At 41.4% G+C, this 26,624-nt stretch overlaps 1 protein-coding gene across 1 annotated transcript in view; it reads left to right on the top strand.

The window, feature by feature from the left end:
• Window positions 1-26,624, top strand: part of LOC140739509 (dedicator of cytokinesis protein 2-like) — a 651,201-nt gene that overhangs the window by 95,213 nt on the left and 529,364 nt on the right. Inside the window, exons 6-10 of the mRNA XM_073067873.1 lie at window positions 4,449-4,597; window positions 12,597-12,732; window positions 17,376-17,530; window positions 19,762-19,843; window positions 20,514-20,649. Of these exons, the coding sequence (XP_072923974.1) occupies window positions 4,449-4,597; window positions 12,597-12,732; window positions 17,376-17,530; window positions 19,762-19,843; window positions 20,514-20,649 (658 nt within the window). The remainder of the gene's footprint in view (window positions 1-4,448; window positions 4,598-12,596; window positions 12,733-17,375; window positions 17,531-19,761; window positions 19,844-20,513; window positions 20,650-26,624) is intronic.

The raw sequence follows: 26,624 nt of genomic DNA, 5'->3' as shown, positions 1-26,624 counted from the left end.
AGCTGTGTTTCTGTTCAATGCTGATTCCCAGGATGTTGATGTTGGAGATTCATCAATATCAAGAGTGGGCTTTCAGTTTCTCTTTTGTTGTAAAAAGTGATTGGGCCTTATAGAGACTGAATTATGATTATTATTTGTCCATGTTTGAATTGGATTGCTGGATGCAGGTGTGGGCTACTTCATGTGTTGACAAGTTGCAAAAGGGATTGAACATTTGCAAGCAACAGCAAACATCCCCATTTCTAACCTTACCATGGAAAGAAGCTTATTGATAAAGCTGTTGAAGATTCATCCTAGGTGTGATGCTGTAGCTGGGAAAACTAATCACTAGCATTTACATTAATACAATGTATAACAACATCATTACTGTGTTTCCCTTAGCTGTGTATTGATTTCAGTTGTACCAACACTTCTTTATACCTTACTTGATCAAATCCTGCCTTGATAACAAGGGCAATTATCCACTCTATCTTGGCCTTTCAATATTCGATAGGTTTTTCCCCTGTCATTCCCTGTCATTCTTCTAAACTGTACTGAGTACAGGCCCAGATTCATCAAATGCTCCACATACATTAACCCTGTCATTCCTGGGATCATTGTCGCGAACCTCCGTAGAACTCTTTCCAGTGCCTACATATCTTTTCTTATAAGGGGCCCAAAGTTTCTCACAATACTCCAAGTTTAGTCTTTCCAAAGCCTTATCCTCAGCATTACATTTTGCTCTTATATACATGTCCTCTTGAAATGAATACTACCATTGCATTTCTTACCACTGACTCAACTTGCAAATTAACTTTTAGGAAATCCTGCACAAGGATTATCAAGTCCCTTTGCACCTCTGATTTTTGAATTTTCTCCCCATTTTGGAAATAGTTTAGCCTTTATTCCTTCTACCAAAGTGCATGACCATACATTTGCCTTCACTATATTCTATCCGTTACTTCTTTGCTCATTCTCTCAAACTGTCTAAGTCAATGTACAGACTCCCTAATTCTTCAATACTGTGTAACTGTCCACCTAACTTCATATCATCTGCAAACTTGGCCACAAAGCCATCTTTGTTATAACTTTGCAGAGAATGAAATCCACTCTGTGTTCTGATTACAAACTGCTCCACTCACACAGCACCAGACAACAAATAAAGTTCAAAGTAATATTTCCTATCAGAGTAAATAGATGTCACTACATACAACCCTGAGATTCTTTTTCTTGCGGGCATACCCAGCAAATCTATAGAAAAGTATCCGTAACCAGGATGAACAACAAACAGTGCAAATGCAGATATAAATAAATAGCAATAAATTTCAAGCATGAAATAACAACATAAAGAGTCCTTAAAAAGAGACCATCGGTTGTGGCAACACCAGAAATAGAATGAGGGCAGTTATCTCTTTTTGTTCAAGAGCCTGATGGTTGATGGGTAGTAACTGTTCTTAGACCTGGAGCTTTGAGTCCGGAGGCACTTGCACCTTCTACATGATAGCAACAGTGAGAAAAAAGCATGGCCTGGGTTTTAGATCATGGATGGTGCTTATCATGTAGATGTGCTCAATGTCTGGAAGGAATTTACCCATGAGATACTGAGCTAAATCCACTACCCTTGAGGTTTTCCTCTCAAAGGTATCGGTGTTGCCTTACCAGGATGTAATGCAGCCAGTCAGCACACCTTCCACCACACATCTATAGAAGTTTGTAAGGTTTTTGATGACCTGACAAATCTCCGCAGAATTCTGAGGAAGTAGAGGTGCTGTCATGCTTTCTTCGCAATTGTATTTATATGATGGGTCTGGGAGAGGTCCGCTGTGATAGTGACACCCAGAAATTTAAAGTTACTGACCCTCTCCATCTCTGATCCTCCAACAAGTACTGGCTCATGGACCTCTGGTTTCCGTTTCCTCAAGTCTACGATCAGCTCCTTGGTCTTATTGACACTGAGATTAAAATTAGATTTTACACACATTTTCAAATATTAATGCCTAAGAAATGGCATATTACAGATCATTAAAAGGGGTTAAAATACCCCTTTTATTATAAACTGGAGATGCGTGTGACTCAAAAGGTATTTGGCTAAAAATGTGTCAATATCAATGGTTAACACCCAGAAATATATGCTAAATGCTCCTCAGACAGGATGAAGAGCTCAATACTCCCCAATGCCATTCGGCTTTACAATTCAACCGCCAGGAGTAAGATATGTTAAAGTGCCGGGGTTAGGACTCAATGTATTTAAGTAAACTACTTAAAAACTTTTTAAAAGCTATTATTAATGCTTTTTGAGAGGGTGATTTTAGATGCATATCATATTTTTACTGAGTTAAGTATTGTATGTAATTAGTTTTGCTACAATAAGTGTATGGGACATTGGAAAAAAATGTTGAATTTCCCCATGGGGATGAATAAAGTATCTATCTATCTATCTACCTATCTATCTATCTATCTATCTATCTATCTAAAGTAGGACCTGAGGTGTCTGTGATGGAATCAGACTCAATTCAGAACACGTCCCAAGAGTCGTTCGATTCCTTCTAAAATCCCTAAAAGGAGCACCACCAAGGGCTGACCTGAAGGACACAAAGAATGCAGCAGAGAGCAGAAGTCCCTAGGATTAGGAGAGAGACCTAGATATTCTCATCAGTAAGATGAATACAAGCTAATTATTTTTAAAAATGCACAATTATTAAGAAGATTAATGGAAAAAGCGACCATATTTCAGTACAATTTTCAACAAGGCAGTTTTACATGTAAACAACAACCCAAATAACACCAAGCTCCCTGTTTGAGACAAGTTAAAGTCAAAGTCACGTTTATAATCATACGCACAAGTACATGCAAGCATAGATGAAATGAAAAACTGACCAGCTGCAGCATCAGAGGCATATAGAAACTTACAAGCAGCATTCATGAGAAAATAATAAATTAAGCATATTATACATAACTTAGACAAGAACACAACTAGAGCTAAAAAGTATAATTTAATTCTAAGCAATTAAAGTAGTCATAATGTTGCTAAACTCTGGTGATTAAGATAGTTCCAGATGGTTCAAGAACTGACTGGTTGAAGCTGGAAACGCTCCTTTTGTCATTAATGATCTGTCAAAAAATTCTGAAGGAACACTGACTTCAGTGCATTAAGTCAAACATCAGCAATTCTCACACAGCTGTTGAATCAATACTCCTCTATGCTACATGGGACAAGCAATCAGAATATGGGATAGATTCTGGACGTGGACTTCATTGTTCCTTGTTAAGGGTACCAGAGATATTTGGGATGGAGAATGTTTTTGGTGTGGCCAAAAAGACCTACCCTGGGAATTCTGAAAAAAATCTTCACAGGAGGTGGCTCCACCTGTACGCTCAAGAGTAAAACTCTTACAGATTTATAACTTTTTTTCAAATTGCAGACAAATCTGCACCTCATAGAGATCTCCATGACAACCTTCTGCAATGTCTATCTGCTTTCATCACTTATTTTCCCACCAATAATAAATTACCAGTAAGTAGAACTGTTAAGTGTGACTGACCCTTTAAATATGGTTGTTTCCGAGTCTTCACCATTAGTAAGATCTGGTTAGAGTGAACAGCTATCATCTTTTTGGATCAACATGACATAAACTTTCACAAATAATCACTTGTGAGATGATCCCAACCAGAAAGATATAATGGGGAACATAATAATCTCCTTAAAACATACAAATAATCTCCTTGAGAGATGAGGACTTGACATTAAACAGGTGTTAAGGGACCCTGGAATGCAGGCAAAATTGTTTCACTCCAAGTTAGAGCAATTTATCAGCAACAAGTTTCTTTTGAAACTGGAGATAGACCCATAAAATATAGAGTATTATCTGACAAACACGAGGAAATCTGCAGATGCTGGAAATTCAAGCAACACACACAGAATGCTGGTGGAACGCAGCAGGCCAGGCAGCATCTACAGGGAGAAGCACTGTTGACGTTTTGGGCCGAGACCCTTTGTCAGGACTTCGTCAGTCCTGACGAAGGGTCTTGGCCCAAAACGTTGACAGTGCTTCTCCCTATAGATGCTGCCTGGCCTGCTGCATTCCACCAGCATTCTGTGAGGATTATCTGAGACAGTAGATGCCATATCTCTGGCATGACCATCATTTTATCCATTAGGATTACTACCAATTCAATAAAGACAAATAATTCACAAGAGATTTCGCATGCTAGAATCTGGAGAAAGACACAAAATGTTGGAGGAGATCAGTAAATCAGGCAGGATACAGGAAGGAAAATGGACAGTTGATGCTTTAGGTCAAAACCCTTCACCTGGACACAAGCCCTTCCACTAATACAAGTCTGTGATCTGTTATGTCTTTGATAGAGGTGTTTTGAGGTTTCATCATAGACATATTGTTGTAGCAGGATATGTCACCAGGTTTCAACTCAGATGACACTAATTAATCAATCCTTTTCCCATAATTCAGGCTGGTAAGAAGAACAGGTTCAAGCAAGTCCGCAGCATGATGTTTGAGTTGATGGAATGGCGATCGCAACTACTTTCGGGGACTCTGCCAAAGGATGAGCTGAAGGAACTGAAGCAGAAAGTCACCTCCAGAATAGACTATGGGAATAGGTATGTAAAAAGAGTCACACAAAGCACAGAACTATACCCACCTCCTCCTATAGTCCTTCCTCACTCTCTCTCTTCCCCTCTCCTTCCCTTCCCAATCTTTCATCCCTCACTCTGTTTTTCCCCCTTACCCCATCTCTGTCCCACCCCTCTCTCTCCTTCTTTCTCCGTCTCCATCCTTGCCCATGGGGCGGGTTTAAGGAACATAATACAGCATGCTTTGTTACTAGCTTGTGCAGATCATCAGTCTGGCCCTTCCAGTTTAAAACAAGACATTACAGTGCATTTACAGGTGTAAATATCAGAAAACCTTCCCACAGTTATATAATCATAGCTTCTTGCATTTGTTCTTGCGTTCTCGGTGGAGGGTGCCAATGCTTTTATTCTGGTGGGGGTGGGGGTGGGGTCGTTACCTGGCTGCTACTTGTGCCTGGGAGGGAAAGTTAGTGGGGAGGGGCTTTGGGGTTCTAGCATTTTAACCATCATTCATTCTTTGGGGCCCTGGATGTCTGCAAAGGGAAAGAATTTCAGTATGTACATTTCTCTGACATTAACTGTATGCATTGATCTCCCTATTAATTTGCATACCCACAGTTAAATTATGCAAGCAGTCTTTGCAAACACTTTATTTTCATATTCATTAGTAGTATTCCAAAAGAAGATTGACAAGCAAACCTGAGGATACAACTCTAGTCCTTGTGTTGTTTCCTTCTCACCAGGCCTTTCAGGTGAAGCAGAAATTCACCAATACTTGTCCCATTCCAATGCAATGGATACAAAGTTTATCAGTACTAGGGAGACCAAATGCATATTTGGTGAGCTCTTCACAGAATACCTTGGTTCAACCTGTAAGGGTGACCCTGTCATTTTAATTTTCCAAGCAACACACACACAAAATGCTGGAAGAACTCAGCAGGTCAGGCAGCATCAATGGAAAAGAGTAAACAGTCAATGTTTCAGGCTGAGACCCTTCATCAGGTCTCGAAAGAAAGATGAGAAGTTAGAGGAAGAAGATGGTGAGGTGAAACAAATACAAGGTGGTAGGTGATAGGTGAGACTGGGAGAGAGGGAGGCCTGAAGTAAAGAGCTGGGAAACTGACAGGTGATAAGTGAGACTGGGAGAGAGGGAGGCCTGAAGTAAAGAGCTGGGAAACTGACAGGTGATAGGTGAGACTGGGAGAGAGGGAGGCCTGAAGTAAAGAGCTGCAAAACTGACAGGTGATAGGTGAGACCGGGAGAGAGGGAGGCCTGAAGTAAAGAGCTGGGAAACTGACAGGTGATAGGTGAGACCGGGAGAGAGGGAGGCCTGAAGTAAAGAGCTGGGAAACTGACAGGTGATAAGTGAGACTGGGAGAGAGGGAGGCCTAAAGTAAAGAGCTGGGAAACTGACAGGTGATAAGTGAGACTGGGAGAGAGGGAGGCCTGAAGTAAAGAGCTGGGAAACTGACAGGTGATAAGTGAGACTGGGAGAGAGGGAGGCCTGAAGTAAAGAGCTGCAAAACTGACAGGTGATAGGTGAGACCGGGAGAGAGGGAGGCCTGAAGTAAAGAGCTGGGAAACTGACAGGTGATAAGTGAGACTGGGAGAGAGGGAGGCCTAAAGTAAAGAGCTGGGAAACTGACAGGTGATAGGTGAGACTGGGAGAGAGGGAGGCCTGAAGTAAAGAGCTGGGAAACTGACAGGTGATAGGTGAGACTGGGAGAGAGGGAGGCCTGAAGTAAAGAGCTGGGAAACTGACAGGTGATAGGTGAGACTGGGAGAGAGGGAGACCTGAAGAGCTGGGAAACTGACAGGTGATAGGTGAGACCGGGAGAGAGGGAGACCTGAAGTAAAGTGCTGGGAAACTGACAGGTAATAGGTGAGACCGGGAGAGAGGGAGGCCTGAAGTAAAGAGTTGGGAAACTGACAGGTGATAGGTGAGACTGGGAGAGAGGGAGGCCTGAAGTAAAGAGTTGGGAAACTGACAGGTAATAGGTGAGACTGGGAGAGAGGGAGGCCTGATGAGCTGGGAAACTGACAGGTGATAGGTGAGACCGGGAGAGAGGGAGGCCTGAAGTAAAGAGCTGGGAAACTGACAGGTGATAGGTGAGACTGGGAGAGAGGGAGACCTGAAGAGCTGGGAAACTGACAGGTGATAGGTGAGACCAGGAGAGAGGGAGACCTGAAGTAAAGAGTTGGGAAACTGACAGGTGATAGGTGAGACCGGGAGAGAGGGAGGCCTGAAGTAAAGAGTTGGGAAACTGACAGGTGATAGGTGAGACCGGGAGAGAGGGAGGCCTGAAGTAAAGAGTTGGGAAACTGACAGGTGATAGGTGAGACCGGGAGAGAGGGAGGCCTGAAGTAAAGAGTTGGGAAACTGACAGGTAATAGGTGAGACTGGGAGAGAGGGAGGCCTGATGAGCTGGGAAACTGACAGGTGATAGGTGAGACCGGGAGAGAGGGAGGCCTGAAGTAAAGAGTTGGGAAACTGACAGGTGATAGGTGAGACCGGGAGAGAGGGAGGCCTGAAGTAAAGAGTTGGGAAACTGACAGGTGATAGGTGAGACCGGGAGAGAGGGAGGCCTGAAGAGCTGCGAAACTGACAGGTGATAGGTGAGACCGGGAGAGAGGGAGACCTGAAGTAAAGAGCTGGGAAACTGACAGGTGATAGGTGAGACCGGGAGAGAGGGAGGCCTGAAGTAAAGAGTTGGGAAACTGACAGGTGATAGGTGAGACCGGGAGAGAGGGAGGCCTGAAGTAAAGAGTTGGGAAACTGACAGGTGATAGGTGAGACCGGGAGAGAGGGAGGCCTGAAGTAAAGAGTTGGGAAACTGACAGGTGATAGGTGAGACTGGGAGAGAGGGAGGCCTGAAGTAAAGAGCTGGGAAACTGACAGGTAATAGGTGAGACTGGGAGAGAGGGAGGCCTGAAGTAAAGAGCTGGGAAACTGACAGGTGATAGGTGAGACCGGGAGAGAGGGAGGCCTGAAGTAAAGAGTTGGGAAACTGACAGGTGATAGGTGAGACCGGGAGAGAGGGAGGCCTGAAGTAAAGAGTTGGGAAACTGACAGGTGATAGGTGAGACCGGGAGAGAGGGAGGCCTGAAGTAAAGAGTTGGGAAACTGACAGGTGATAGGTGAGACCGGGAGAGAGGGAGGCCTGAAGTAAAGAGTTGGGAAACTGACAGGTGATAGGTGAGACTGGGAGGGGGAGGCCTGAAGTAAAGAGCTGGGAAACTGACAGGTGATAGGTGAGACCGGGAGAGAGGGAGGCCTGAAGAGCTGGGAAACTGACAGGTAATAGGTGAGACTGGGAGAGAAGGAGGCCTGAAGTAAAGAGCTGGAAAACTGACAGGTGATAGGTGAGACTGGGAGAGAGGGAGGCCTGAAGAGCTGGGAAACTGACAGGTGATAGGTGAGACTGGGAGAGAGGGAGGCCTGAAGAGCTGGGAAACTGACAGGTGATAGGTGAGACTGGGAGAGAGGGAGACCTGAAGTAAAGAGCTGGGAAACTGACAGGTGATAGGTGAGACTGGGAGAGAGGGAGACCTGAAGAGCTGGGAAACTGACAGGTGATAGGTGAGACCGGGAGAGAGGGAGACCTGAAGAGCTGGGAAACTGACAGGTGATAGGTGAGACTGGGAGAGAAGGAGGCCTGAAGAGCTGGGAAACTGACAGGTGATAGGTGAGACCGGGAGAGAAGGAGGCCTGAAGAGCTGGGAAACTGACAGGTGATAGGTGAGACTGGGAGAGAGGGAGACCTGAAGTAAAGAGCTGGAAAACTGACAGGTGATAGGTGAGACTGGGAGAGAGGGAGGCCTGAAGAGCTGGGAAACTGATAGGTGATAGGTGAGACTGGGAGAGAGGGAGACCTGAAGAGCTGGGAAACTGACAGGTGATAGGTGAGACCGGGAGAGAGGGAGACCTGAAGAGCTGGGAAACTGACAGGTGATAGGTGAGACTGGGAGAGAAGGAGGCCTGAAGAGCTGGGAAACTGACAGGTGATAGGTGAGACCGGGAGAGAAGGAGGCCTGAAGAGCTGGGAAACTGACAGGTGATAGGTGAGACTGGGAGAGAGGGAGACCTGAAGTAAAGAGCTGGAAAACGGACAGGTGATAGGTGAGACTGGGAGAGAGGGAGGCCTGAAGAGCTGGGAAACTGACAGGTGATAGGTGAGACTGGGAGAGAGGGAGGCCTGAAGTAAAGAGCTGGGAAACTGACAGGTGATAGGTGAGACTGGGAGAGAGGGAGACCTGAAGTAAGGAGCTGGGAAACTGAAAGAGAAAAGGTCTGGGGAAGAGGGAATCTGATAGGAGAGGGTAGATGATCATGGAAGAAAGGGAAGGGGGAGGAGCACCAAAGGGATGTGTTGGACAGGTAAGGAGATGTAGGGAGAGAGGGAAATGGGAATGGGAATGTTGAAGGTGGCAAATTACCAGAAGTTCAAGAAATTGATGCTTATGCCATGAGGTTGGAGGCTCATGACAGAATACAGGTTGCTGAATACAGGTTCATGATAGGTTGGAGGCCCTGACAGAATACAAGGTGTTGCTCTTCCAACCTCAGTGTGACCTCATCGCGACAGTACAGGAGGCCATGGATAGACATGACAGAATTGGAATGGGAAGTGGAATTAAATGGGTGGCCACTGGGAGATCCCGTTTTTTCTGGTGGGCAGTGTGTAGGTGCTTGGCGAAGCAGACTCCCAATCCGTTTGATCCGATGTATATCAGTTCACAATTTTCTGGTTGGACACCATCTGTCAATTCTCAGCCAAGCTCTGTAACTTGTAAAAGTTCCATACTAACCTTTGACAACTCTCCCCAACACCAACAACTTTCCTATCATCTGCAAACTTACTAAGCACACTTCTATTTCCCCATTCAAGCCATTTACATGGGTCCCAGAACAGATCCCTGCAGAACACTACTGGTCACTAACCTCCAGCTAGAATACACTCCACCTACATCCACCCCCTGCCTTATGTGTTGAATCCATGGAGCCAGGTTTCCCTAACTCCTGACTTTCTGAATAAGCTTACCACGGGAATCTTGTTAAGCACATTAATAAAATCCATATACACCACATCCACTGTTGTGTCTTCATCAATTGATTTTATTACTTCCTCAAAGAATTCAGATAGGCTTGAGTGGCACAACCTGTTCCTCACAAAGCCATGTAGGTCATCCCTAATCTGACTATGCTTCTCCAAATACTCGTAATTCCCATCTCTAAGAATCCTCTCCAGTAGTTTGCCCACCACTGACATATGACTTACTGGTCTATATTACCCAGGGTTATCCCAGTTACCTTTGCTGAACAAAGGAATAAAACAAGGCACCTGCTCCAACTCCAGTGGCCAGTGAGAATGCATGTGACCAATTAACGTACTAACCCATACATCTTTGGAACGTTGGAGAAAGCTAGAGTACCCACAGAAAACCCACACAGTCACAGGGAAAACATGCACATTCCTTACAGACTGTGGCAGAATTGAGCACAGGTCACTGGCTCTCTAACAGTGTTGCACAGTGTCTACATTATTGTGCTGCCTCAACGTATCATTCTTGCACTCGTAACTCTGCTCTTTGTTTTTGTCACTTCAGCATTACCTCAGTTTGCACTGTTACACTTTGCACTATTCTGTCAGTTTTGTGCTCATCATTGTATTTATTGTCTATTTATTATTGCCATGTCTATTGTTTACTCACTGAGCTTCATGCAAGCAAGGGATTTCATTGCACTTTGGTGTCTATGACAAATAATAAGCTCAAAACTAAAAATTAATAAACTCAACTGAGGGAAGAGGAGAGCATTTGGGGTAGTGACTGAACTCTTCCCTGAACAGTTTGATATGGTGACATGGACAGGAAGCATTTATCTCTGATTCTTACATTTGGTGTCAGCCTAGACTGGCAGGAATGGAAGTCCTTTTCATGATCTCATATGCCCGTACTTCAAGAGCACATGAAAATGGGAGAAGTAGGTGGTTAACCAACAATCTGTCCCGGCTTCATTCTCTCTACTATACCATTTGCATCCAACAGTGAACTTTCAAAACTATATCTATTGCCTTCTTCAATACCGCCAATAGTCTAGCCTCTGCATCTCTCTGGGGAAGAGAATTTGAGTGATTCTCCACCTGCTGTCAGAAGTTCCCATATTCTTCAGCTTTAAATGACCACCTCCTTATGCCCCCTTGATCAACTTTCTCCCAGTACTGAAAACATGCCCAAACTTATAAGTTTGAATAGGATCACCCACCTCCCCATTCTTCTGAACTTCAAACAATGCAGGTACAATTCTTTTGCCTCCAAATAATAGGACAAACCTCTCAGCATGGGAATTAACCTTGTGAATCTCTTTTGCACTGGCCCCAACACCTGTATATCCTTTCTTAAATGTACATTGTAATCCAGTTGCGGCCTGAACAACACTCTGTACAATTGCAACAAAACTTCTCTATTTCTAAATCCCAACCTCACTGCAAATATGGACAATATGTCACTTGCTTTCTTAATGACTTGGCATAGCAGCCAGCTAAGCTATTTCTGGTTTAGGCACAAATCTATCTATACTCCTCAGATTTGCAGTTTGTAATCTTTTCAAAATACATGACCTCAAACATTCCTACATTAAACTCCAGTTGCAAGTTTTATCTGTTGCTGAACCCTAATACCTCATTGCAGTATGCGCTGCCACCTATTTCCGTGTCATTGGCAAACCTGGATTCTTTACCCTTCACTGTCCTCCACAGACATAAGGGATTGATGGTCAAGAAGTTATCCCTGGGGTACTCTATAAATTACAAATTCCCAGCCCCCAGCCCAAAAAAGAGCCTTTTATTCCAACCTCTGTCTTCAGTGTGATTTCAGCTCCTACTCAGAGTGGTCTAGAGGACTAAGCCCTCTAGCAGCCAATACTACAGATCTCAGAATGGCTACTGTGATGCCTCTGCAGAGGCATAATTTCACACAAATTACTTGGACTTATTCTGCTCCTGATTGCTGGTTGTCCCATTACAGGATAGATGTAGAGGACACGGAGCTGATGCAGAAAAGATTTACTAGGATGCGGCATAGTTTAAAGGGTATAAGCTATAAGCAAAGACTGAACGGACTTGGGTTGTTTCTCTGGTCTGTCAGAATCTGACAGAAACTTAACAGAAGTTAATAATCTTAGGTAAGGTAAACAGAACAATTTTCCTGCGATCAGAATGTTTAATATTAGAGGAAATGCAGATAATGTAAGAAGGGCAAGTTTAAAGGAGAAGACTGGAGTAGTTGTTTTTACTGATAAGTGCTTGGAATGGGCTGCCAGCAGTAGTGGTGGAGGTGGAAGCAGATACAATAACAGTGGTTAAGAGGCTTTTAGATAGAACATGAATATGCGGGGAATTGAGGGGTATGTACTGTGTGCAGGTAGAAGAAATTTTGTTTAATTTGTCCGTATTTTCAGCATGAGCATCATAAACTGAGGTGCCTGTTCCTGTGCTGCACCATTCTATGTTATATATTCAAATTATTTGCATATGCTTGGACATTATTCACTTTCTGTGGCAAATTAAGATCCTCAGATCTTATATTAATATCAGATCTCAGATTAATTTCCTCAGAATATTTCCTCAGATCTCATCTACATAAGCATCAGGTGAAACTGAAAACGACAGCCTCTCAAGTTGTAATTCATGCTGACAGCCCTGTCTTGTCTAAATTCACCTGTTAAGCAAACACTTGGTTCACGCAGAAAGCCATGCTACTAATTCCCACTCAGCTATTCATCACAACACATCACACACAAGTAGGAGAAATCCTGTTTGACACCCTCAATAAAAGCGATCCATAAAACAGCAGAATGAAAGAAAAGACATGGACTTACTTTCTGTCGCATGAATAATATAACTTTACCTAGAACAGAAACAGGCGACTGAGGCTGTGTCAACCATTATACTCAACTATACTACTCCCTTACTAGCATTTTATCCATGGCCTTCTACACTTTAACGATTGTTTATTGTCTGTGCAGGATACTTGAACTTGACCTTGTGGTCAGAGATGAGAACGGCAATATAATGGACCAAGACAAGACAAGTGTCATCAGCTTATTCCATGCCCACGAGCAGGCCACGAAGCAAATCACTGAGCGGATAAAGGAAGAAATGGTATTAATAATTTTCTCTGGCTGATGTGTGGTACAAGTCTGGGTAAACATGATAGTCTATGGAAACTCTGTGTCTGCATAGACTACCATGTCTATCTCCAGGTGATGTGTTAAGAATCTTCTGTAAATGAAACAAAACAGGGTTCTGGGTCACCCCACCATTGAGTTGTCTCACTAGAGAGAAGGAGTAGCAGCGCGCCCATAAGTAGTTCATGGGCTTACAGGTAAGCTTTCAATTCTGTTTCAGTACATCTGTTAGAATTTGTTAATGTTTAGAGCCACATTCTTCCAGAGACCAAAGAAAACTGAAATACTGGAGATTAAGTTCCAAATATTATATTCTTATCAGTGGTTCTCAACCTTTCTCTGCTCGTTGCCCACTCGTGATTTTCATTTCCCTCTATACTCTCCATTAGCTGCTGAAGTTTTTCTTGTCAACTGTACTAATTATTCTAGTATACAGTCAATATTTAAAACTGACCAAAAAATAATTTTACTAACTAATGGAGACTATAGGTATTATTGAAATATTTATATGCATTATTATATATTAAATTAATGTTACAGGTGTATGTGAACAATAAATCTGTAAATAAGATAATTTATTTATAATATATATATAATATTCTTCCAACCAGCAGTGAAAAATGCTAAATATTCTTACTTTGGGTATTTAATGAGATCTTTGTGAGTGATGCAAGCTAGCGAGTTTTTGAATATCTGCTTGCAACTTGGCGAAGATCTCCTCTTTTAACAACATCAAGACAGTTATGAACTTTTGTTAGCAAGTGAAGACCTTGACTAAAGCCATATTCAACTAGATAAGAGATGCAGAATCCAATTAAAGACAACTTTGCTTTCTCTAGGAGCTGTGGACATTTATTTTGAATATCACTAGTTTTCAGAAGTTTTGTTTGCTGTGTTTGGGTTTGCTTGAGCTGTTCTATCACTCTGCTGCTCAATAAGAAACTCTTGCAATGTGTCAACATCATTCACATTCATCCCAAAAGGATCCACTACCTAATCTGGAATATGAATCTCCAGCAGGTCTCTAAACCAAAGTTCCATATCAGTGTGCAGCTGCTCCAAACGATCAAGATATATCATTATCATCATCTTGCAACTATATCCTCCTGCTGAAGACAGCCCCACCCAGTCTGCAGTCTGTGATTTGAGGGTGGATCTGGATGCCGATTTGCGCATGGTGCAGCAGGAGCAGAGATAACAATTGACATGTTGCACCCCTTCACACAGGTTTACCATAGCTGTTTTGCTGTCTCATTTGCATCATCTGTCATATTTTCCCATTCATTTCATCCAGGGTTCCAATTAAATTACACATGTTCAGTTCTTCTGTTTAATTTTGCAGCACAGCTTGCTTGCTGGCTCATATGACCCACGTTGAGAGCCTTTGCTCTATGTAACACAGTAAAATCTTGTGATGGACAAAAAATTTCCTTTTTCTCCTCTTGTAATTTAACAATCACACTTTATTAGTTTGCTGAAGTTTCAGCTTGGCTCTCTTTCTCACATCAGTTATAAAAACTGTTCTTGTACCTCTGCGCTCATTAGAAGGTGCATAGGAGAGTACTCCTGGTCACTAACCATAGCAACTGAGTTGTGTGACACAAATTAATTCCAACTGCCCCCAATAGATTTTAGATATGTTTCCTTTAAGGTAGCAAATTCGGAAATGCAGGTACAATAGCTTGCAGAATCTTAATGAAGATCTATTTATTTCTCTCTAAGCTATTGATGAAATTTTCTTTGATCTAGCAGCTGTCTTCCCACTAATGCTAGGAGTGTGTAACATTACACACCTATACTCCAGCTTTACAACTGGGAACTGCTCTTGTAGCTATATCATAGGTTTTGAATTCAATTCCTGGTCCAAAGATTTGAGAGCAGTATCCACAATTCAGTATCTATGTGAGAGTTGTGATCAATGAAATTTTGTAAAGTCCTCTTCATTACGCCACCAAACCATAGAACATTACAGCACAGTAACAGGCCCTTTGGCCCTTCTTGGCTGTGCTGAACCATTTTTCTGCCTAGTCCTACTGAGCTGCACCTAAACCATATCCCTCCATACCCCTCTCATCCATGTACCTGTCCAAGTTTTTCTTAAATATTAAAAGTGAGCCCACATTTACCACTTCATCTGGCAGCTCATTCCACACTCCCACCACTCTCTATGTGAAGAAGACCCCCCCCCCAATGTTCCCTTTAAACTTTTCCCCCTTCACCCTTAACCCATGTACTCTGGTTTTTCTCTCCCCTAGCTTCAGTGGAAAGAGCCTGCTTGCATTCATTCTATCTATACCCATCATAATTTTACATACCTCTATCAAATCTCCCCTCATTCTTCTATGCTCCAGGGAATAAAGTCCTAACCTATTCAACCTTTCTCTGTAACTCAGTTTCTCAAGTTCCAGCAACATCCTTGTAAACCTTCTCTGCACTCTTTCAACATTATTAATATCCTTCCTGTAATTAGGTGACCAAAACTGCACACAATACTCCAAATTTGGCCTCACCAATGCCTTATACAACCTCACCATAACATTCCGACTCTTATACTCACTACTTTGATTTATAAAGGCCAATGTACCAAAAGCTCTCTTTACGACCCTATCTACCTGTGACACCACTTTAAGGGAATTATGTATCTGTACTCCCAGATCCCTCTGTTCTACTGCACTCCTCAGTGTCCTACCATTTGCCTTGTATGTTCTACCTTGGCTTGTCCTTCCAAAGTGCAATACCTCACACTTGACTGCATTAAACTCCATCTGCCATTTTTCAGCCCATTTTTCCAGGGGGTCCAAATCCCTCTGTAAGCTTTGAAAACCTTCCTCACTGTCCACTACACCTCCAACCTTTGTATCATCAGCAAATTTGCTGATCCAATTTACCACATTATCATCCAGATCATTGATATAGATGACAAATAACAATAGACCCAGCACTGATCCCTGTGACACACCACTAGCCACAGGCCTCCACTCAGAGAAGCAATCCTCCACTACCACTCTCTGACTTCTCCCATTGAGCCAATGTCTAATCCAATTCATTACCTCTCCATGTATACCTAACGACTGAATCTTCCTAACTAACCTCCCATGCGGGACCTTGTCAAAGGTCTTACTAAAGTCAATGTAGACAACATCCACTGCCTTCCCTTCATCCACTTCCCTGGTAACTCCTTGAAAACTCTAATAGATTGGTTAAACATGACCTACCACGCACAAAGCCATGTTGACTCTCCCTAATAAGACCCTGTCTATCCAAATACTTGTAGATCCTATCTCTTAGTACTCCTTCCAATAATTTACCTAATACTGACATCAAACTTACTGGCCTATAATTTCCCGATTTACTTTTAGAGCCTTTTTATACTGACATTTTAAATACATTTGCCAGGACCCCTGCAATTTCAACACTGGTCTCCTTCAAGGTCCAAGGGAATACCATGTTAGGTCCTGGGGATTTATCTACTCTGATTTTGCCTCAAGACAGCAAGCACCTCCTCCTCTTCAAACTGAATAGGTTCCATGACCTCACTATTTGTTTGCCTTATTTCCATGGACTCCATGCTAGTTTCCTTAGTAAATACGGATGCAAAAAACACATTTACTATCTCCCCCATTTGTTTTGGTTCCATACATAGACGACCACTCTGATCTTCAAGAGGACCAATTTTATTCCTTACTATCCTTTTGCTTTTAATATACCTATAGAAGCTCTTCTTCTGCACCTTTGCCCATATGGCATCCTTCACTTTGACCGCCAAAGCAACCTCATGTCTTCTTTTAGCCCTCCTGATTTCTTTCTTAAGTTTTTTTTGCACTTTTTATACTCCTCAAGCACCTTATTTGCTCCCTGTTGCCTATACATGCCATACATCTCTTTCTTCTTGTTTATCAGAGTTCCAATATCCCTTGAGAACCAAGGTTCCTTATTCTTATTCACTTTTCCTTTAATCCTGACAGGAACATACAAACTCTGCACTCTCAAAAAAACCAGGGTCCACAAAGCACATGGAGGAACATGCATAACATAATAGGAATTCCCAGAGTCATTCAATGCTTCATGTTCTGCCGAACAATTATATTAAAACCTTTGCTGACCTTCTGGAAAACAATGCCCTGAGATTTAGGATCTTGCAGAGCAGTGGAAGAAGAAACTGTGTGTTTGGGAGAAATTGGGAGGAGGACAATCACATGAAAATAAATGCCAAGAATGAAACAATAACTAGGGGACACAAGAGACTGTATCAGGCATTAAAAAAAAGTTGTTGAAAAAAGAGATAGATCAGACAGTATCTATGCAGGCAAAGTGATAGGCTATTCTCCCTTTGTCTTTATCAATGATGCTTAACTGCTGAGTTCCTCCAGCAGTTTGTTTTTGGCTTTGGAACAATATCCACTTTGATTGGGAGTGGTGGAGGTTAAATACTTCTGTGAAAGAGCAAATGTTAGGAAGAGAGGAGTGGAATGGGAGTCAACTCAACCACAGCATGTAAATTTTGAAAGACCATTTAACGAGTCATGATCCTAGATCTGACTGCTTTCTCAGTCTTATGTAAATCCAAAAGGAAGATTCAAAGTAAAAATAACTCATTTCCCATCCTTGTTTCTACAGTCCCAGAACCAAACTGACAGCTGCACCTTTGCCCGTATGGCATCATCCCCAACTCATGGCCTGTATGTGTTTGTACGAAACTTTGTGTGTCGAATAGGAGAGGACTCTGAACTCTTCATGGCTTTGTACGATCCACAGAAGCAGTCAATTATCAGGTAAGTCCACAAACAACCCAAAAGGAGCTTTGCTTTGGCCACCAATATCTCATTCTATTCTTAGTCACACAGCTAGTGGTAAACTGCTTGCATTCTGAATTTAACGGAATAAAATTCTTTAGATAATTTATCAAATACAATAACTTAACGCTAAAGTGTGCTAAGACACAGAGTCATAGAGCACAACGGCAAAGAAACAGGCCCCATGATCTGTATCCGGTTCATAACCCTCCCATCTATGTACCAATGCAAGCTTCTTTTTAATGTTACAACTGAACCTGCATCAATTAATTCCCCACTTACGCCACCCTCTGACTGAAATGTTTTCCCTTCAATTTCCCCTTAAATATTTAATTTTTTGGCCTGATTCTAATCTCACACAACCTCAGGGGAAAAGGCCTGCATGCATTCACGCTATCTATATCCCTCATTATTTTGTATGCCTCTCCCCTCATTCTTCTGCACTTCAGTGAATAACGTCCCAAACTATTCCACCTTTCCTTTTAACTCAGTCCCTTGGGTCTCAACAATTATCTTGTAAGTTTTATTTCCACTCTTTCAAGCTCTCTGATATCTCTCCTGTGGTATGTAACCAGAGATCCCAACTCCTGTACTCAATGTGACAATGCATGGAGACCAAAGTTCCCAAAGCTCTCTTTACAGCCCTATCCCTACCTGTGATGCCACATACGAGGTGTTATGGACCTGTATTTCCAGATCCCGTTGTTCTACCACACACATCAATGCCCTTTCATTCACTGAGGAAAAAATTTCAGGCTATACTCTAAGAATGTCTTCTCTAGGTCCATGTGCATCTTAGAATTTTAGAGTTATACAGCACAGAAATGGGCTTTTTTGACCCACCATATCTACGCTAACTATTTATCTATCTCCACCAATCCCACTTGCCTCTATTAGGATTGTAACTTTCTGTGCCTTGAAATTAAGTGGCTGTCTAAATTCCTCCTTAACATAGTGATTGTATCTGTTCCCGTCACCTCCTTTGGCAGTGCATTCCAGATACCAACCACTCTCTGGGAAAAGAACCTACACCTCTAAACTCAACCCATGTCCTCTTGCTTTAATAGCCATATCATGGGAAAAAGATTTTGACAATCTATCCTATCTACAGGGTAGATAATTGCACCTACCTTCATTAGGTCATCGTCAGCCACCTTCCCTCCAGGATAACCTACTCAGACTCTCTCCAAATCCTCTAATCCATGCAGCATCCTGTTGAATCTCCTCTTCACTCCCTCCAGTGCAATCACATCAATCCTTCCTTTCTAATGAAGCTGCCTTGTGGTTCCTGTAGTCTGTCTCTTTACTGGGCTGCTGGTGACTTGGGGAGATAAAGGGATAAGGACAATTGAAAGAGAAAACCAAAACATTAGAATGGGGTCCACATTAGAGTCATTAGTGATGAGTGTTAGAATAGAGGGATTTGTATTTTTCTAAACAGTGTGAACATAAACAGGACAGTAAGAGGGGATTATTTTAATTTTGTGTCAGTTGCTTAACACTTGGAGAAACATGTTAACCATATGGTCGTAAGACCATAAGGTATAGGAGCAGAGTTAGGCTACTTTGACTATTGAGGTTGCTTCGTCATTTCATCAGGGCAGATCCATTTTCCCTCTCAGTTCCAATCTCCTGTCTTCTCCCCCTATCCCTTCATGCCCTGACCAGTCAAGAATCTATCAACCTCTATCTTAAAGACATGTAAAGATTTGGCCTCCACATCTGTTTGTGGCAATGAATTTCACAGATTCACCACTCTCCGGCTGAAGAAATGCCTCCTCATTGCCATTCTAAAAGAACACCCCTCTATTCTGAGGCACTGTCCTCTGGTCCTAGACTACCCCACCATAAGAAACTTCCTCTCCATATCCACACTATTGAGGTTTTTCAATATTTAATAGGTTTCAAATTATTCCCTCATTCTTCTGAAATCCAGTGAATACAGGCCCAGAGCCATCAAACGCTCTTAGATGCCAAGCCATTCAATCCTGGAATCATTTTTGAGAATCTCATTTGAAGCTTTGAACCCTCTCCAGTGTCAGCGCATCAACAGTGATCAGCACATTGACAATAATCATTCATTGACATACAGAAGCACAAGGTGGCTGGAAGTGTGCAACCAGCCCATTGCTTGATGCCGGCAAAAGGCAGCTGAAGTACAACATATGCATTATCCTCAGAACCTAAGCTTTATCCTCTCTACTTTCCAGTGAGAATTATTTAGTGCGATGGGGCAGTACAGGACTTCCAAAAGAAATCGACATGTTGAACAATCTCAAAGTGGTGTTCACTGTAAGTATTAAACTGTATCTTGGACCAATATTGTTCTTAAAGGAGAGTCTCATCATTTTCAACTGAAAAGCCAAGGAGTGAAGTCATGGGTAAAATGATGGATATTTAGAAGCTTTGTCTTCTGTTTTTGAATAAACACACCATGTGATATGATACCAACTTATCAAATGTAGATATTGCAAAGTGTCAACACAGTTATGCAATTAAATGCATTATATTCAATAACATTTATTTTCTTGATTCTCCAAATTCCTATGTGATACAAGTAGTCTGAAATTATATTTGTGTTCAGCTTCAAGCAGTCCATCAGAAGCAAAAAAAAAACATTGTGAGGAAGCAACACTTTAAAAAAAAATTGTTGTCCAGTGTTACCTGTATAATTATGGCTTCAACTGTACTCTCAAGATGTTCAATAACATCCAAGACAATTTTAATTTTAATTTGCACCATCTTAAATAGACATTCCTAGCCGAACCCAAACAATAACTAAGCATTGGTTAGCAAGCACAGCTTCATGGCAGTCGTGATGACACCTACCATTCCTGTGAGAATGATGCTCTTAAACATTATTCTATTTAGTTGTAAATAATCATGCTTCATTTTATTTAATTCCAGTGTGTAAATGTCAAAACATAGTTTCAGATCAATGTTCTTCAAATTATTTCTGTAGGATCTTGGAAACAAGGATTTGAATCGGGAAAAAATTTATCTGATCTGCCAGATAGTTCGAGTTGGGAAGATGGATCTGAAGGAAACAACCCAGAAGAAATGCACCCAAGGGTTAAGACGGCCCTTTGGAGTGGCAGGTAAACAGTAATTACACAAAATATTGTGTTCCAGGATTGCTGACTGGAAGTATGACAGAGGGGCAGTATAATTTATTGCGACTGCAGCAATGCTTAGCAGAAATAGGATGCATGAGAAAACAGAAGAATCAGACTTTGAATTACAACAGGTACAGATAATTTGGTTTCAAAGAGATAATTCATCTCTGAATAGCAGCTTAAACTAGACCTCGGGATTCAAAGTAAATTAGTGGAAAAATAATTAAATCTTATTGATGAATTAACCTGAAAGATTTGGATTTTTTTCTCTGATAAAAGCTTAACGTGAGGAATTCTGATGTCTAACAAGCTAACAAACAAACATTGCAACTCAGGAACAGTACTACTGACAAGCTCCTTAGGTAGGGTTGTTGCTGTTCAGTCTTCACAAAAAGTGCTTGGGAGTTCATTAGCTTAATGCTTTTCCTTCACTATTATGAGTTGAAATGCTTTTGATTTTTCAGAATTAAACATGATCTTGACTATTTCCTACTCATTTCACATTACTCCGTAACTTTGACAAGACATTTTCTATCAACGGTCATTCTTGACATCTTGAAGCAACTTCCCTTCCATGTCGTAAGATTGATGTTCTTCCCCAACGACACCCTCTTTGAAACATCAGGACTACACTACCCTGGAAGACAAGCCATTGGCTACTTACATGGGTCTCACCAATTGGCTGCAAACTTGAGTCTTACCTTTAAAATTGCAATGACCTCTAAATGCCTTAACTTCAGGGCAGCCCCAAATCTCCCAAACTGTAAATGGTTCACAATTTTTTTGGCTCAGTTTGTTACTGATCCTGATTGCCCGAATTCTTTAGAAAGGTACAGAATCCTGCTGATTGACCCAGGAATTACCCTGGCCTTTCCCCTAACCCACTTAACAAAAAATATATATATATCTCCAGCAAGGAAATGACATTCTGCCAACCTTGATCCCAGCTTGCTGCCTAGTAACTTTGCTCCACTGCTCTCCAGCTCTAACCTGGTGAATGAATTACACACTTTTGCTCAAGAAAATGTGCAATGCTGAGTCTAAGATGATTGAGGCCTTGAGTGCAACAGGAATCAATCACCCCAACTATTACTGAACCCATGTAGAATGAGCACAAACTAACTGGTACACTTGAATACTAGGGTTTACGGAGTTGCCCCCCACCCCAAACCTCAGAAGAGCATACACTACAGAACCAGTGTGACAGTTTTCCCATTCTTTACATCTGTTGTTCAGCATCTATGTGTGAGGTTTAACCTACGACTACAAAAAAGGGGGCTACTTAACCCAACTAGCAATTGGGTTTTTTCCAACTAACAGAGCTGTTTTTTTAGTACCATTTCCCCAATTTATTCTCTTTCAAAATGCCCCTCAGCTCCCTTTCGATTAATTTGCTGAATACCTATTCTAAGTAGCTTATAGTGAGTTATCAACCTAGCAGCATGCCTTTGGAAGATGGGAAGAAATCAGAGAATGTGACAGAAGCCAGTACAGTCACAGGGAGAACAAATTCTACACTGACAGCACCAAAGGTCAGAATTGCATCTGGACGAGCAGTAGTATTAACTGCTGCAGCTCGGCCTTGCCAGTTGTATATTATTGGTATGCTAGTATGAAGAAATGAATAGCATTAATTCAAATTGGGTAAATTTAATCATTCTGCTTCTCTGGCCTTTAACATGCCTAGAAAGTTAAATGTCACTCTATAGATTCTCCAGAGACACTGAATGAACATTTGGTGAATTCAACTATTTAGAGTTGATTTCAGATTGAATTTTTTTTGGTGATAGGAAGGAACTTCACAAAATATTATCCTTCCAACCTTCCAAATGTTTGCTTGTAGTTGGTGCCTTCCTGAGAATATCATATTGGTTGGCTCAATTTAAAATTTCAGCTGTGTAGCTATATTTCAAAAGAAATGAGCTTGATGGAATGATTTCTTTTGTCATTGCATTCAATTCTACGTTCGACTATTTTTATTTTGTCATTCGGGAACAGAAAAAGTAGCAGGACTTACACATTATGACATTAGTGAGTCAATAGTTCTATATAAGCACTGTGTGTGTGCTACTATTGAACCTATCCATAGCATAAAGTCAATGTGCTTTGTAATTGGCTCATCCAATCAATAAATACTGAAGTTGATACTTCTGTCCCCTGGGCAAATCACTTACAAAATGTTTCCTAAATTCTAATTGCCATGCCACTTCTCATACTTTTCAGTGTGTTTTACAAACATTGCACAGAACTTATTGTGAGCAACATTTTAACAAATTCCAGTAAAACAAAAAAAATTAATGTTAAGTATAACTGTTTCAAACTAAACTAATGCTCAAGGGAACACAGATCTGAATTGGTACAAATCAAGATTAATGCTGATACAGTATTACAAATAAGAAAAAAATCTGCAGATACTGGAAATCCAAGCACACACACAAAATGCTGGAGGAATTCAACAGGCCAGGCAGCATCGATGGAAAAGAATACGGTGGTTTCAGGCCAAGACCCTTTATCAGTCCTGTTGAAGGGTCTCGGACTGAAAACGTCAACTATACTCTTTTCCATTGATGCTGCCTAGCCTGCCGAGTCCCTCCTGCATTTTGTGTGTGATGTTAATATTAACAAGATCTTCACATAAGAATTAACATCTCATCTCATGAATTGATCTGCTGGACAGTGGTGGTAAATAGATTAGAAGCAGAATGTTCAGATTTTTTGGGAGATACACGATGCTTCTGGAGAGATAAATAATGGCCATTGATTTGAACATCAGAATATCTACTTCATGATTTAACAATGTGCCTTTGTTGCATTGCTGAATTGTGGGTTTTTCTGAAACCCTTTCTAAGTAACATTCCATGCAATACTTGCTGCCCAAATAAAATTCTACAGGGATTTACATTGTGATATTTCAACATTATATAAATGCTACTGCCCACTATCTCAACATGGAAAATCTACTGCACCATTTTCAAAGCCAAAATATAATGGCTACTGATTTTCTTTTCCAAGCTGCAAAAAGTTGCAATATTGAACATGGTATTTCATTTGCAGTCTTTTACCCTGTTAAGCAGTAGATATAAAACTTCTTGAAAGATTGAACTGTGTTCTCCAAAGCTGCTACACTCTGCATTCTGGTAGCTTGCTAGAACATACTATAAGTTTTTGACCATCAAGAGCCTATGAATGCTTGTGTATCTAACTTCAGTGCATTGTGAAGTTCCAAAATACTGTGAGTGGCTATTCAGCCAATTATGCCTATGCTAGCTTGTTCAAATCAAGCTGAATTGAATTTATTTTCAAATGTATAAGAACATACGTACACAGGTGAAATGAAAAACTTACTTGCAGTAGCATGACAGGCACATAGCCTCTTATACACCATTTACAAGACAAACAAAATCTAAATTATACTCAATTTTTACAAAGAAAACACAAGAGCAAAAACAATTAGTGCAATGTGACCAGAGTGTTTTTTGCAGGTTGTTCCAAGAACTGAATGATTGAAGGGAAGTAGATGTTTTTGAACCTGGTGGTATGGGGCTTCAGGCTTCTGTATGGCCTGGTTGATGGTAGCTGTAAAAACGATGGCATAGGCCACATAGTGGGGATCTTTGATGATGAATGCTGCCTTCTACTGATAGTGGGAAGGGATGTGCCTGTGATGTGTTGGGAAAAGTTCACTACTCTCTGCAGCTTCGTAGATTCATGCACATTTAAATCAGGATACTTTCAAAAGTACATCTGTAGAAGTTTATTAGAGTATTCGGTGACAAGTTGAATCTCCTTAGCCTTCGAAGAAAATAAAGAGGTAAACATGTTTTCCTTATGATTGCATCTGGTCATCTGATATGTTAACACCAAGGAATTTAAAGCTGCTGACTTTCTTTCCCAATGATTCTACAATGCAGATTAACACATGTTTGCAATCCTTCCCCTTCCTCAAAGTCATCTTACAGCTCTTTAATTTTGCTGCTGTTGACCATGAATTGGTAATTGCAGGACCTCTTTAACAGATGTCCTATCTTGCTCCTGTAAGCTGGTTCATCACCAGTTCAAAGAGCAAGTCACTCCAAATATTCATTCACACAGGATATCCTTGATATGTCAATTCCTACTTAAAGGCCATTGAATTTATATCTCCCATACCATGAACCAATTTAACAATCCATTGCATATAATACTCTTTTTTGTGTGTTAACCTTGTACCTTTTTAAATCATGTGAACACTTTTGATTTTAACATCTTTATCAAATCCAATCCTTGATCATCTATATTATAGAGAAATAGAACATTATGGCACAACACAGGCTCTTCAGCCCACGAAGTTATGCCAATCTGTTGAGCTACTCTTAGATCAATTTAACCTTTCTGTCCTGCATAGCCCTCCATTTTTCAATTATTCACGTGCCTATTTAAGAATTTTGTAAATGCCCCTATGTATCTGCCTCTACCACCAACCCGAGCAGGACCTTCTACACACCCAGTACTCACTGTATGCAAAGAACTTAACTCTGACATCCCCCCACCCCTATACTTTCCTCCAATCACCTTACAACTATCCCCCTTCTATTAGTCATTTTTGCTTTGGAAAAAGTCTCTGGTTGACCTCTCTATCTATGTCACTTATCATCTTGTATACCTCCATCAATTCACCTGTCATCCTCCTTTGCTCCAAAGAGAAAAGCCCCAGCTCACTCAACCTATCTTATGAGAAATGCCCTCTGGTCCAGGCAGCATCCTGGTGCATCCTTGCTGAATCCTCTGAAAAGCTTCTACATGCTTCCAGTAAATGATGCAACCAGAAGTGAACACAGTATTCAAGTGTGGTCTAACCAGCATTTATAGTGCTGCAACATTATATGGGAAATTGAATTCATGCCTTATGCCCTCTTAACAACCCTATCAACATGTGCAGCGACTTTGAGAGATCTATGGATGTGGACCCCAAGATCCTTCTATGCCTTGATACAACCAAGAATCGTGCCATTAACCCCATATCTGTATTGTAACTGCAACTTCTGTTAGCACTGAAGCCATTTTAACATATTCAGGAACAAAAATCTAAGTAAGTATTTTTCATTGCAAATGAAGGCATATGTAACTACACAAGTCTGGTCCAGATTAGAATAATAATTTCTGAAAACAATAGAACAGCTTTATTCTTAAATAGCTGAAGCGCCAAGCAACCTGTCCATTTCAGGCACTCACCATTAGAATTGAGCTTTCCCATCTCAGATTCACACCAAAGTCCCACATGTGCAGCACAAAAAAAAAATCCTCATTCCAAACCATAGACAATTTTTCCCCCAGACACTTTACTTTTTCCGGTTACAATATCCTAGTATATCAAGGGGATAGGAACCAGAGCATCAGGTCAGAAGTGAAGGGATACAGAGCGAGTTGATGTAAGGGCCAATAAAAACAGGCACAAGCAAAGTATAGATATATTGGGATGGATAGTTTGAAGTGCATGTATTTTAATGGGTAAAGGTGATGAACTTAGAGCATAGATCTGTACATGGAACTATGATGTTGTGGCCAATACAGAGACTTGGCTGAGAGAGGGATGGGAATGGGTGCTGAATGGCCCAGCGTTTTGATGTTTTAGAAAAGATAGAGAGTGAAATTAAACAATAGGGAGGTGGTAGGAATTGCACAACTAATCAGAGACAACATCACAGCCACACTCAGAGGGATAATCCCGAGCCTATATGGATAGAACTCAAAACTAGAAAGGGTGCAATCACTGTGATGGGATTGTACTGAATGAGTGGGAGTGGGGAGTATCACTCAGAGGCCTCATCCATTGAGTCTATTTGGATAGAACTCAAAACTAAAATGGATGCAATCACTATGACGGGATGAGTGGGGGTGGAGGGTATCAGAGGGGATATAATGGAGGTTTGTCCACTGAATCTATATGGACATAATTCAAAAATAGGAAGAGTGCATTC

Source organism: Hemitrygon akajei, chromosome 15, assembly GCF_048418815.1.
Source record: "Hemitrygon akajei chromosome 15, sHemAka1.3, whole genome shotgun sequence".
Classification (NCBI taxonomy): domain Eukaryota; kingdom Metazoa; phylum Chordata; class Chondrichthyes; order Myliobatiformes; family Dasyatidae; genus Hemitrygon; species Hemitrygon akajei.
This window is presented reverse-complemented; position numbering and strand designations above follow the sequence as displayed.